The sequence below is a fragment of the Malaya genurostris genome, chromosome 1 (assembly GCF_030247185.1).
Source record: "Malaya genurostris strain Urasoe2022 chromosome 1, Malgen_1.1, whole genome shotgun sequence".
In the NCBI taxonomy this organism is placed as follows: Eukaryota; Metazoa; Arthropoda; class Insecta; order Diptera; family Culicidae; genus Malaya; species Malaya genurostris.
Window position 1 is genome coordinate 95,320,122 of NC_080570.1, and position 15,419 is coordinate 95,335,540.

Here is a 15,419-nt window from a genome sequence, read left to right on the forward strand (position 1 = left end):
CAACCAGGGGTGGTCGCTCAAGCTCAAGCTCAAGCTCAAAGAATTACTGGAGATACCGATTCACAATTCGATTCAAAACTACTAGGTCGGAAAATGTCTGTGTATGTGTGTATGGGCAACTTTCAAAGATTTTTCTCAACTCAGAAATGGCCGACCGGGTTTAACAAATTTAAGCTCGCTACCTTTGGGATGTGAATCAAGTTCGAAGATCAATTGGCTGGCGGCTCCAGTTCTGGAGATATAATTATATGTATGTATGTATGTGTGAAGCCACCATCAGTTTAAGGCATTACCAGTGTATGCGGGTAGACTTACAGTAGATCCGAATTTCATTATCAGATAGCTTTTATATAACTGCTGTTAAGAAGGCCAAAATGGGTTTTGAGCAGGGCCGGTGAAACATGTTAAGCCCAGGTGGGTAATTTTTCATACCGGGGGAACGACCGACCATTTCCAAGTCTACCTTAATTTACTTCAATGCCCCATAAGCAGAATCCACATAAACAAAATAATGCGTACTCCCCCGCACAATGAACTCGTTACTTGTAAAGTTTAGAATTGGTCATATCTGGTGTTTTTTTGGGATAATAGGCAGTGAACTATGTGTCAACCCTAAAGACAGTGGCGTCTCGTCCTCATGTGCACCTCCTGCACTACACAACCGGTCCCCAACTTCATCCAAATTCAATAATATTTTTGAAATCTTTATTCATTCGATGAAAGCAGGTTGAATCGCACCGAAACTGCGTGTATTTACACGCATCTCATATACATCAGACATAAAATTTCAAGTATCTGTTGTCACTGTGCTAGTGTCTTTTCCGTGCACATGAGTTACTGCACAGATTCAAGAAGAGAGAATTACTCAGTTCAGCTCTGAGATTTGTTTGTTTAATGAAAAATCCCGTCCGAAAATATATCGTTAGCTCATTGTATTGAAAAACACAAGCGAATTTCCATTCTTCAATCTTTAGTTTTCACGTACAACGAACTGTTACATCTACTGTCATACCACATAAGCAGTGCACAACTAGTCAATAAGAGACGCCACTGCTTAAAGTGTGTGCTTTTGTGACTCGATTAATGGGCGAGCTTTGTGACCCAAGGATTCTCGGTTCAAGTCGCGGTAGTCGCTCTCAGTATTTATTTTGTCAACGACCCTACCATGTTGAAAACACCGGTTCTCGTCCGATCACCGAAGTTAAGCAACATCGGGCGCGATTAGTACTTGGATGGGGCCACTGCTTAAAGAGGATCTTCGTATGCTTCAACTCTCGATGAGAAGCATTAATAACAGTAAATAAAAAAAGTCTCTTTTAATCCACCTAGTGGTTTAATGATGCCTTTCTCATATTACTCATATTCTCATATATATTACAGTAAGTCAAAATGCGCTTATTATAGTAATTATGTTTCTTCTATTTTTCCACGGCTGTCGTTCGTCGTTCGACTTAAATTTCCGAATAAAGCAAGGAAGATTGTTTAGACGTCATAGTTTACATTTTCTGTATCGTTACTTCGTTTTTATATCGTTTTTTTCCTCGGTTTAATACAAATTGTGGTCGGTCATCGGGGATCGATACTCTTGACGGCTTGCAATTGTCCTGTAATTTCGAAACCGGGGGTCGGGTCCAATTTTTTTTTCAAAAAATTTGTATGGGTCAGAAGACCTTTCGTTTGAAACTAAGTTAAGTTACACTAGTTGGCGGTTTGAAATTTTAAGTAATCCCCTCGCTGTGATTTCGAAACCGGAAGATAGATCCAGACAAAATTTAGCACTGGCCTATTTCATCGCTGAGTATTCAGAGTGTTTTCCATTTTAGAGTATTTATTCACTATTTCCGGTACTTCGAAAACCGTATACCGGTGAAACTGAAGTGACCTTATTCGGTCATCAATTACAAGATCTGCAAATTGGAGAAATTTAATAATCAATTTTAAGGAATTCACTTCCCTTCACTGTGAAACATTCATGAAACTGCTGAGAACGGGTACGATCATTTCTGTTGAATTAAAAGATGGAGTTTTTGGTCATATGTTGCCATCAAAATATGTATTTCACGTTAACGGCTTATGAAGTACTTTCTCCTGAAAATGACATTTTTATACTGAGCACCCTACTTCTGGAACCAGGGGTTTGATCCGAATGAAAATTGGGATATTCTTATTCCATTTCCGAGAAAAGTGAGTGGCAATATTTGTCACACACACATACACACAGATATTTGCTTAGTTCGTCGAGCTGGGTCGAATGGTATATGACAAAAGTCGTTTTTCAAAGTTATTGTATTGCCTATATGAGAAAGGCAAAAAGTCATTTTTTATTTCAATTGTTGAAAATCACTGTGATTGCACCTGAGTGATTGTTCTGTATGAGAGAGGCAACAAGTTTTTTTTTCGTCTGGTGTTTCAATTAATACTTTTTAAAGTAAATATTAACACATGGTGTATTGTCCGCTTTCACATAAACAGTCCTGTTTTCATGCATTCAGTGGTGTAATGATGCTTATCTCTTTACTAGTTAGTTGATAAATCGAGTTAAGTTCCATTCCGAAGTTTTCTGATCTCTATTTCCGTTGCTTCTGAAAATGGAAATCTCGGACCAGAAAAGCTGAAACGATTTTTTACGCATTTGCATCATCATTTATATGACTAATAAAAATTTTTAACACTCATCATTCTATAATTCCAAAACAGAAAGTTAAATGGGACCATAAGATTTTTCATCTCAGAGATATCATATTCCGGTAACTTTTAAACGCTACATTTGGCATTTCTTGAATCGAAAATAGGTATCTTCGAACTGATTTTGTTTGGCCATCATCTATCAAGATCTGAAAAATTTCACACTTTTTTGGTGTCGTCACAACTATAACGGAATAAAAAGTGACTCCGGAATCAACCGAAAATCGGATTAGAGTAAAATTCAACGACATGCTTGGGAACCGTAAGACATTTCAATTCATCGCAATGATTTCTCTCTTGTACGCTTATTTTCAAATATATATTGTTAAAACGTTTATGTTCGATGACCGATTGTATATCATTGAAGAATATTGTTCAGTTCAGAGGACTCATAAAGTAAACATATTAGTTTTCTGAACGTCATAATCGTATTTGGATGTCTAACATGTAATTTTTTTTTGCTTTTCAGCTGTATCTCCACTGTTTAAATGGCAGCATCGAATGCTGATGTGATGCGTGGCAGCATATCATCTGCTATTGCACCTAGCTCGGCTATTCAGCAGATTGCTCATCATCAGTTGCCGACGAATTTGGCCCACCAACAACAGCAACAACATTCGATACCGAACCATCACATCCAGCAACTGCAAAATCTAACACAGCAGTCCACGACGATCGCAACGCATCATCACATTCAATCTCAAAATGCCATGCACACCCATCATCGGGTGCAACAGCACCAAGATCCTGGTCAATCCCTGTCATCAGGACTGCATCATTCGCCCCATGTACTACAGCAACAAAATCTTGCATCGGTGCAACATAAGATTTCCCAGTACAGTGGGAATATTCATAACTTAATGTTCGCTTCCACCGAGAATCCTTCCGCGGCAAGTGGTGAGACCAGTCTTGCCGGCAGTGCAACTGCTAGAGCTAGTGTTGTGAACAACGTGGTTGTAAATATAGCTAGTGTGAATCAATCGCCCAACATTGCCAGTAAAGAGAGTGTGTCATCTTTGGCAAGCAGTAATAGCAATTCAATTGCAAATCGGGTAACTACAAGTGTTACCCACATTCCCACGGAAAATGTCCAAATCAGTGAATCTAGTTTAGTCAGTACAGTAAGGACCAATTCTGTTAGCCGTTCTAATGTTGCACCCGGGTGGCGAAGGATAAAGTACAATAGCGAAGTGATTTACATCAGGTGAGTTCATTTTACGGATTTACCGTGTTCAATACAACTTCGTTTGATGAAATGCCATATCACTAAACTTAATAACATCTTGTCAGGTGATAAACGACTTTTTTGTTCACTAATTTAACACAGTAAAAATTAGGATGCAAAAAAATGTACCATAAATTAGAAACTACGGGTTGAATACAGTATGTGGTATCGAAGTCTTCGTTTCTACCTACCATTGTTCTGTATGGTGATTTTGTATAAGTCGAAGAACTATGTGTAAGGAAACGGTTAGGAGAAAGTTTTTTGAAGAAGTTCGCTACGCTTACTGGAGGTAGCCTGAAGTGTCAAGCTGTGCGGGGTCATGAGAAGGGATGAATGGTCACACAGTCTGTCCCGAAATAGATTTCGTACATCCGATTGCTAACGTGCAGTTATGTTCTCTGTTCACAGATGAAATTGAATTGCATCATATCTTTCAGAGGCTCATAGCACATGTTAACGGGTGAAACATTAGTTTGACACATTTTTGCTAAATTTACCGCACGTCACCAGTTTGTGATTATCCTGATAAGGTAGTAAGTCTGAATGATTTATTCAATAATAAAATTTAGTATAAACCCCTGTTTCTCCAACTGCCTCACACTCGGCTAATATTAAAGAGAGGAGTCGATCTACTGACAGAGAATCATTCATTGTAACACGTTCCAGCTCCATGAAGTTAGAAAATCGATAACATTTACTGTGTTCTTAAGGTGCAATTTACAATTTTAGGAAAACAACTATTGTTTCAAAACGCTAGAGCAGTTTTCTTCACTGTCGCTGAGCGGAAATTGAAAAACGAAAAATCAGTTCATTTGGTACATTGTCCTTAAAAAACTGATTTTTTTTCTTAAAGATTCATTCGTCAGTAGCGGATAAAGCTGCTTTTGTGTTTTACAACAATGGCTTTTTTCCTTATATTTTTGGTTGAACCTTGAGCCAATATAGAGGTAAACATTTAAAAAGCGCCTAAAAGTAATTGACAGTTTCTTATTGTTTACTCTCTTTTGACTACATCTCCATATCTCCATATCTGGCACTGTTCTAAAAATGGAAATATTGCCTTTCATTCTACACGAATGTTTTGTAAGTAAACGTGAAAATTAAAAAGTTATTAACAGAAGAGAGGGTAAACAAAGAGAAACTATCATTGGTTTGTGTGACTTTATGAAATGTTCACGTCGATATGACAAATCAATTCAAACTAACGGTACCAGTGGTTATCAAATCTGCACCGTTCATCGTATATTGTGTTCATGTATTAGTTAGAGTGAGATCTGCTATCTCTATTTGATACGTTGCCTCTAAAGATACGATAAAAGTGCTGTATTCACTTCGAAATATCAGCGCCAATATAACAGAAATATTTAATATTGTTCATATTAATCTCAGGGCCGTATCAAAGATATTACATTGCAATCAGTTACTTGTAGACCTAGGAATCTGTAAAATAATAACGAATTAAAGTGGACATGTTTTATTAAAATCAACTTTGCGGTACTTCTTTTAACAATGAATGTCGGGTTTCTCTTTTGCTCGAACGAGAACCTGCTATAAGTCATGAAAATAGTGTTTTCAATCCAAACTATTAAAAATTATTTCAATCTTTGTAATTTAATCAATTTTTTCGTTAGTCTAGACAAAGATAATTTTTGATGTCGAATGAAAAAATTGGTTAAAAATAATCATATTCTAACTTCTAGAAATTAACATAAATCAAAGTCAAAAATCTATTAACTGTTTTGTTATTTTTGATATTCAGATAAAAATTGATTGCCAGTATCATGATTGAAAAATTTCGAAAATCATGAAACATATCTTATCATGAAATCATGCCTATTGTTCATAATTTCTTGAGCAAAATGATGCATAGCATGAAAACTTTCATGGGAGATGAGTTATTGTTCATGATATGAGTCATTTCGCGAATAAAATTATGAACAATAGGCATTATCTCATGGGAAGACATGTTCCATGATTTCGTGATATTTTTTTATCATGGTACCTACTATGGATTGTTATCCATGTACTTTTCTATTGTGTTTTCATATAACGAGATTTCATGTCGCTCGTATAATATATTTTGCTCCTATTTAACGCGGAGACGTGATTTTTTTTTTCAAAGTTTCAATTTCAAAAGTGGATCAATACAGCCTTGATTGTCATATCTATGGAACAAATTAAGGGGCGGGTAGGGTCTAGAACTTTTGAAAAATCATTTATTATTTTCTTTAAATTGTCTTATAGTAAAACATTTCAAGAAAATTCTGTGAAGTTTTCAAGCCTGTTGGAACGAAACTCTGGAAGTTATGGACCTTATCTATGGCTATCTCATCCTGCGAAGAAGCAAGAGCTCGTCGCACAGGCCCAAGATTTCTACTTCGATTGACTTCAAAATTTGACAAAACATTCTTAAAATGTTTCATTATAATAAATTATAAAAGAAAAAATATCATATATAAGTTCAGTTTTTGTAATGACTGAGCGGAAACATATATTGGAAAAGCCAAATGAATGAAAAACTAACAGAAAAGATGATTTATTGGAAAAAGATATGCTCAGATGCAGGACTCGAACCTGCGTTCTTATGTATTTCGTGCATACGCGCTACCATTTCGCCACTCTGAATCTTGTTATAGTCACTCTAAAACGACAGTCAGACATGGTAGAACGTACATCGAACATGGTCTACATCCTGGCCGTCACCCGACCGATACCTTACATCCAAACATCTTCTCTGTCCCTCAAACACTAGTCTTCTCGCCTTATACCTATTTTTTTTGGCTTGTCACCTTCTTTAATGGTGACAGTCGGTGGCTGGACATCGTCATTGCAAAAACAGGAAAAATATGATTTTTGAAAATGTTAGACCCTATGGGCTAATGGAGTAATTAATTGTTAGCATTAATTTTACAGACAGAAAACTTTAAACGCATTTTTCTCGAGAGCAGGTTTTGAAAGTCCGTGTCCATCGTCATTCAAAAACTACTGCCCCAATTTTTTTCAAATTTTGAACACATTTTCTACATATAAAAAACCCAGGCATGTCCAAACACTGCACTGCACTGCGTGCTTCATATAACCACCGCCACCGCGTGTATTGAAAATGCCATTGCGTGCCAGTGCACAAAGAGAAACACGAAACGCAATATCCGAAGCCACGGTGCTCGTGGCGCTGTTTTATTTTCGACACTGGTGTTTCAAGCTTCGGCATACACCGAAACCGCGTGCTTTTAGTTTCGTTAAACACCGGAGCCGAGTGTTTTCAATTTCGCGAAGGCACCGAAGAGCACCCATGCGTTGGTTATATTGTCAATCAATTGAATTCAATCAGACGCGTATTGATGAAAAAAAAATTAATCATTCAAACGCATTTTTCGTCATACCGTGGCGCTATAGGTGCTTATAGTACAAGCAACGTATATGGCAAAATCGGAAACACTCGGTTTCGGTGTTTGCCGAAGTCAGGAACACTCGACTTCAGTGCTGCCCGAAAATCCAAGCACCGGTGTTTGACAATTACACGGCCACTGCTACGGGTGCTTTTTCTACTGCGTTCGGTGTGTGTTTTTCAACACGGGCACGAAGCGTAGCATTCAATACTCCTGGTGGTGTGCTCACGAGTGAAGGTGAGTACCGTGCAGAACGGATCCGTGTTTTTGCCATGCCTGAAAAAACCAGACCCCAACGTTTTCTTTTTTGGTGTTTTTTACTTTGGGCAGGTTTAACAGCTACAAAATGGCGGATTTTTTCGTAAAAAATATTAGTTTTCACTTCAAGCAACCACCAAAAATTAAAAAAAATCAAACATAAACGTCGGGGTCTTCTTCTCTAGCTATGTTGCATTCATTTGTTCCCTTCTGATTAGTCTGCGCTGAGATACAGTGGACACCGCAAATCATGATATTTAAGAAGCGTCCTCAAAAATATCACTTCACCGACTTATTCCACGAAAAAAATACAAAATGTTGTTCGAATGTTGCTTTTTATCAAGCAAATATTTGAATTTATTTTGTTGAACAATAGTCCTGGAAAAAATTCGCAAAAATTATGATTTTTTTCATCGTTTAGACCCTACCCCTTAAACAAAGTGATTAAACAAGGTGTGAGACTTTCATGTCAATTTTTATGATTTTTACTAGACGGTGTTAAAAATTTATTTATCGGTTTTTGCTAGTTCTTGGAATATTATTTTAACTGCAACATATAAATATACAAGAATACAATCAAATGTATTTGCTCAAAACATCACTTTAATGTTTCCGCAGAAGTTATAAGTTCATTCATGCAATGCAACTAGTACGAACTTGATTCATGCAATGCAACTTGAACGAACTTTACTTAGAATCAAGTAAACAATTCAATTCTATCAAGTAAACAATTCTATAATTCTATCTATGCATTAATCTATTACATAATCCATCAAATTTATCACATGACTCAAAAGGTTCAAAATGATATCCGGGAAGAGAACTAAAGTTACGTGCTTCGAATGAAGTACATGCTCATGATCTGGGTGATTTTTATCCTAAAATCATGAATAATCGTCATGACTTCTTGAAAATGTAAAATGATTTGTTTCATGACTGTTTAATCATGACAATGGTAACGAATTTCATTCCGTGTGGTAAAATGCAAAAACACCTCATCTTTGATATTTATCCCGATAACTTTCGCCACAAGCACAATGATTAGTCTCGGATAGTCCAATTCGAAGGAGATGTGCATCTAACGTGTAATGATTGGACATGAGTCTGGACATCACACAAATCAAATCCCTACTCACATTCAGTCCCCTGAACCATGCCTTTGTCGATATTTTAGGAATAATTGTATGCATCAATCGACCCAGATCATCTTTATCCCAAGAAGCTTGCCAGCTGGTTCTTAGGTGAAACGCGCTAGTATTCGTTGAAAGCAATCGGTTTCCCATAAATTTCACCCTCAACACCACCACATTTGGCTAGAATGTCGGCTATTTCATTACCTAGAATGGAGAAATGAGCCGGGACCCAGACTATAGTGATTTCATAATTATCATTCAATATGTCGTTCAGGCACTGTTTTATTTTGGCCAACCAAAACGGTTCATTTTGGCAAGGCAAGATAATGCCTTTTGCCAATATTAAGATAATCCCTTTTCGAGGGAATTGGCAAACATCAGAGGATAACAAGAAGGTTTTCTTCGGTGTATTCATTACCCAAACAGCTTTAATCATTCTCTGAAACATTACTGAAAACACCAAATTAATCGCGAAATAAAAAAACTTACAACGTCATTTTCCGGTGCATCATACCGAGTGAATTTTCACTGTCGGTTAGAAAAGATTGCGATGCAAAAAGATAGCGAAACTGTCATTCGCATCGATTCAACCTCTTCGAGACCACGAGTCACAAAAAATATTTTTAAATTGACCGTTACAATGACAAATTTCTATTGTTTAGGTGGATTCATAATGAATTCATTTTGATAATGCGTATGTGATCTGCCATCGGCTAGAACTGGCACGGATTTTTTTAGGCGTGCTATTAAATTATTACAAAAAAATGTAGTCCACTCCAAAAAGTTAGTCGTCTTTGACATTTGTTGATGCTTTCAATGATCAATGAAATAACACTTGTCGCTAAGGAATATTACCAGTTGAAACTGTAATCGATCTCAATCCACCAGTCGATTAATTTCTCTTGTGGCTCTAATGCTAGTTAATTTCAATACAACAGACAGCGAAGAGGTTAAAACAACTGTCCAATATTCTGGCAGAGATGCCAGGTAAAATTTTATGCGTCCGCGTTCTAGAAATGCTTCTATGCGAGCCCAAAATTTAAAATTATGACGAGAAAACCAAACAAAAACCCTACAGTATTAGCAAAAGTCATTAAATTAGAGGTTTGTTTATAAAAACTTCGAATATCGGCAAAAAAGCTTGCTTAATTGCAAAGTCTGCTAACAAACGAAATTGCAAATTTACATACCAATCTGCAAACCTGGCATCCATGGTCTGACGCTCATTATTTCCCTATTCTGTGACGATTCCGTCGCATTCTATGTCCAGCTGAAAACCACTATATCAAGATAAAAATATATTCAGTCACCTCAAATTATTATTAAAAACTCATCCTGCAGACGTTTATCAAGATGTTTAGGGCTTTTGCCAACTTTTGTATGGAGAGGCATATCGGTACGATGCTGCTAAACAAACTTCCCTGCATCTATTCAATGAACAGTTTTATCAAGAATACCATATTAATATTGCTACATACATACAAGTCCCATGAGAAAGACATCATTACACCACTAGGTGTGATTTTTTACACAATCTTCCTTGTTATCAAAACTTACTAAATAGTTATTTTGATCATTTATATTTTGTTAACTAATTTAAGAATAGTTAATTTTTGTTAAGAATTCAATAGTTTAAACAATAATTTTACATTGATACCCTCAATGAAAAACTTTGAAAAAAAAAAATACTATGACTGTAACGCTGGGTTTTCATCTAAAACAGGATTTTTTTCTCAAATCGAAGACTATGGTACATATTTAATGTCTCCGAGTCTTTTTTTTATGTAAAACGGACAATATATTTAAAGTATCTTGTAGTGATTTCCGCGAATTTATTTTTCTGTATATAATAGTCTATAATCACTTCATCATACGTCAGTTTTCTTAGTGTGTTAGCGGTGACTGAACAATTTTCAATATCATTCATATAAACATTATTTAGGATAAGGCCCACGACTAGATTGCGAGACATCGATGTTATTCATTCTAAGAGTAAATTCAGCAGTTTGAAATTTTATATGGGAGATCTATAATAGAACTGAAACTGACACAAACATATTTCCAGTCAGTCATTTTAGTTCTACTGTCAAATTTAAAAGTTTGCTGCCGTTCTATTTTCATATATTTATAACACGAATGAAACGCTGCTGGAACAACCAATTTTTTTATTATAACTTCCAATTTTAAATTTTAAAACTGACAAAAATTATACATATAAAACTAGATCACTCCAGAATATGCCCTAAATGTTATTAAATCACCATACATTTAATATTTCACGGAATCTCTTGCTTTGATTCGACTGAAATCTCGAAGTCAAGTCAAGGTCGGTTTAATGCTAAAGGGTTCCAAACCGATCAATGTGTGGTTAAATTAAATGATGATGTTTTTTTTTAAATATTGATGGTATTTGTGGTTATTATGTTTGGGTAAATATTGATGGGTTATGTGGTGTGAACACTTGCAAAATCCGTTGTTTTTATTGTTAATTCTAAATGGTTATGAATAAAATATATGATTGATTTTTATAATACAAGAAGTAGCGCTATACTCGATATGACAACCTCAAGTATATCACTCCAATACTATTCAGAGACAACCATTCGCATCGTCATTGTCACCAAACAACCACGTTAGCCATTCTCTGCATAGCAGCGACGTGATTTCGTTGTCTGTTTTTACAATATAAACTTGTTTCGTTCGTTTTCGGTTCCACAAAACGTGTTTCAGTAACAACAACAATCACAAGACAACTAGCAGACCAGAAGATCAACGCCGTGTAAAAAGCAAAATATCAAGGTTCAACGCTTGTGTACAAACTTTACGCTACGCTGCCTGTTGTAACCTCAGATTATTAGCGATTTCTCTTTCGTTGTTCGCTTTTTTATGTTTTTATGATACCCCTCTCACAAACTGGAGAGTACATATAGCGGATGGAATTGGTCGACATACTTCGAAGTTGGCATACTTCTCACTCACCTCGAACCGTTGAGTTTTATCCTATAGCATCATAAAACATAATTATTGTCTGACCGCAAGCCTAAGTTCTGCTACACGAGCAGAAGCTCGATGTGAGGAAGCGCTGTGAAATGCATTTTACTGCCAGCCTAATGACTATTGGTTTTATTTTGAGCACTTGATCGCTTTGCTAATGAAAAGAGAATACAATACCAGTAATGAGGCCATCAACGCCCTTCTTCAAGTGGTTTTGTCGATTTCCCGTACATTCTCAGTTACTTCTCCTATTAGGATATATCCGAGTACTTTTGATGAAACCGCAATCTTACCAGACATGAATGTTGGTTGTTTATGTGGTAATAACTATATCACAGGTACTCAGTAACTCAGTATCAATAATGGTTCTGACCAGCTTACAAGTTGCGTTGAAAAGGTTACGGGGAAGGTGTAAAACAACTAGAAGCAATCAATCAATAACTTCCAATAAACCAATAATTAACTAGATGACTATTTGAGCATTTTGCACATATTTGGGCGTTTTGTTGGTTTGTGAAAAAAGCACATGTTTTGTTTCTATTTCTTCGCATTTCGCATTCGGCAAAACAGGATCTGGGAGGAAGCGAAGGAAACTTTCTATATATAATCAACAATAGTTTGTAGTTACTATACTTACTGAATGGATCGTAGATTCTCCTGTCCTCTTTTTAGACTAATTCCATTTTTTTCTAATGGCCACCAGAATTTTTTTCCGAAATATTTTGTCAGAAAATAATTACGCAGGTAATGCCAAACAAAAATGTAACACGTAAATGATAGATGTCTAGCCGAATTTCGGCAAAAGCTAACACATATTACTAAATTTCGAAGACTTATTTGCTGATCTCGGAATAATTGTTAATCACCGATGGGTTCAGCAGAAGATTTTGCCAAATCTCGGCAAAAAGATGTACTTTACCGAAATATCAGAAAATCTACTAAACCAATCTCGGAAAACATAGTATTGATTACTGAGCAATCAGTAAAATTGATCTGTCTCGGCATTTTACTTAACCGAGCTTGAGAATTGGGTTTAACTGTGCACAATATACCAGTGTAGGTAAAAGATTGTATTTTAGAAGTGCGTGTAAATGAACTGCAATAAGGCTCGCATATGAACTGTGTGTAAAATTTCCTCAAGTACATGGCGATTACTTGCAGATGCCACCACGATCGACATGACTAATTAGGTTTGATTGATTCACGTGTTATTCAAACGACATCGAAATATAGTTGTCTTCTACACTTAGAGAAATCGCGTGAGAAGTGTTAAAATGGTTGCAGTTGGAATATTCCTATAACAGGTAGAATAATTTTGTTATCGTTCTGGAACGTAGTGGAACGTATTGAAAGCTCGCAAACAGTCGAGTAGGTGGTCGCAGTGCGGAGAAATGTAAATCAATTGTCACATACGACTATCAACTGGCCACATGTACAGTAAGGTACGCTTGATCTTGCAAACAACTAGCCTAGTGTCTGGGAAAATTAGACCTATACTGTTACCAACACTACAACGCATTGGTATCGAAGGAGTAGCATATAATTGGTTTGAAAGCTATTTATTTGATAGAACTCAGAGAACTGTTTTCAACGATGTTGTGTCTAGTTTCCAGGGTTGTTGTGTCTACTTGGTGTGCCTCAGGGTAGTGTTTTAGGTCCGATTTTATTCATTATGACATGAAGTGAGTTTTACGGTTTTGTGAAATAAATTTGTTTTCTGACGATACTGTTCTGTTCATTACAGCTAAGGATTTGGATGAAGCGGTTGCACATTTGAACGAAAACTTACATTCTCTGGCTTAGTGGTTGAAATTCAAGCAATTAAAACTGAATGTCGCAAAAACTAAATATATAGTTATTTCTTCTTTAAGCACTGGACGTGAAGCCAACATTGAAATTGATGGAGAGATTATTGATCGCGTTAGAGAGTTGAAGTATCTTGGAGTTATAATTGGTGAAAAGCTAACATTCAAATCTCACGTTAACAACATCATCAAGAAGGTTGCCAAAAAATACGGTGTATTATGCCGCATGAAAAATGATTTAACGACCAGTAGTAAAATTTTCCTGTATAAATCAATAATCTCTCCTCACATTGACTTCTGCTCATCGATTCTGTTCCTTGCTAACAACACGCAAATATTGAGACTCCAGTGATTCCAAATTAAGGTCATGCGATTGATTTTGAAATGTAATAGATATACTTCCACTAATATTCTATTGAACGCATTACAATGGCTTTCAGTGAAACAGAGAGTGTATTATTTAACAATGGTGTTCATTTTTAAAATCTTAAATGGAATGCTGCCTCGATATTTGTGTGATCGGATTGAAAGAGGAAGTGACTTGCATAGGTACCATACTAGAAATGCGTCTGATGCGAGAACACCAAGTTTTTTGTCAGCCAGATCGCAAAACTCGTTATTGTACAAAGGGATTAGTTTTTTCAATTCGATGCCAGGACGAATCAAGCGGGCTGCAACATTGTGGGAGTTCAAAAAATTGTGCATTTCGCACATAAAATCTATTTTGTAATTAGATCTTTAATGAATTAGTGCAATTTGATTTTTTCGAAATGACGAAGATTGTATTTATATAATTTTTATTTTTTTTTCAAGTAAGACGCATTAGGTTGTTATGTTCTGTATGATGATGATGGATTTTTCATAATTTGTTTAGTTAAAAAAAAATGAGTTGTCTACAAAAGTATGAGCCTCGCGCGCGCAAAGCAGGTAAAGGCAATCTGGAAATTGAATATGACTGGAACTGGATATGTTCTCTTTTATTTTTGAAAGCTTTAGCATTCTACGTGTCGAGTTCGAATCTTGATTTTGTAAGATTTGCTGAATGATTTATTGATTATATTTCGTAAATAATCGGGATCGGAAGTTGTTGATGGAATTGGGCTTGGCTCTGCTCATCCGCAGTCTCGTTACTCCATCGTAGCCGATGTTTGTAACGATGAACTGGTCCGGCGGGAAGAGCCAGGTGAATTACTGTCTGATACTGACAAAGATATCGGGTTCGATAACCCTGGATAGTAAATCGGAAATATTTGAATGTTTTCTTGTTCTCAGTTGTACTTTAGAAGGAGAATCTATACCTGCTGGATTAACCAGATTGTTTTATATTAAGTTAACTGGTTAAAATATGTGATGCAATACTTATTATCATTTAGATAAATCGTCCAGCTCACACCTTTGTAGGGGTATGAGGCGGGACCATCATCATCATCATATGTGTTATCTGTGGAAATACCATGCCGCAGTGCGGAGAAATATAAATCAATTGTCACATACGACTATCAACTGGCCACATGTACAGTAAGGTACGCTTGATCTTGCAAACGACAAGCCTAGCGTATGGGAAAATTAGAATTAGAATGCAGGGAACCCCACAACAATGTTTTTTAGACTAACTGCGACACCGAATCAATGGACTTGGGACCTCCTTTACTCGCTGTAAATGAACTCCGATGGAAAAATATAACAATATTCAGGTATATTCTTATTTTGTTAAAACAGTCACGTTAAACCTGTGAGAATAGGAAAAAGTGTGCGTTGTTCATACCATTATATCTTCGAAACCAAAAGCTTCAGCCATTTGATTTTTGAACTTGATCAGTAACCCAATAGTGACCTAACAAATGTTGATAGATCTTTGCTTCATTGTAGAAAGTAAATTTTATAAGTATAAAGTATTGCAAAAAAACCTGAATACTTGATTCTGATTTCC

General features: G+C 36.2%; 1 protein-coding gene across 4 annotated transcripts in view; it reads left to right on the plus strand.

The window, feature by feature from the left end:
* LOC131425141 (methyl-CpG-binding domain protein 5) overlaps nucleotides 1-15,419 on the plus strand; it is a 71,056-nt gene that overhangs the window by 17,342 nt on the left and 38,295 nt on the right. For all 4 annotated transcript variants that reach the window (XM_058586759.1, XM_058586760.1, XM_058586762.1 and 1 more), the window contains exon 2: nucleotides 3,155-3,889. In XM_058586759.1, coding sequence (XP_058442742.1) covers nucleotides 3,174-3,889 — 716 coding nt within the window. In that variant the 5' untranslated portion in view covers nucleotides 3,155-3,173. The remainder of the gene's footprint in view (nucleotides 1-3,154; nucleotides 3,890-15,419) is intronic.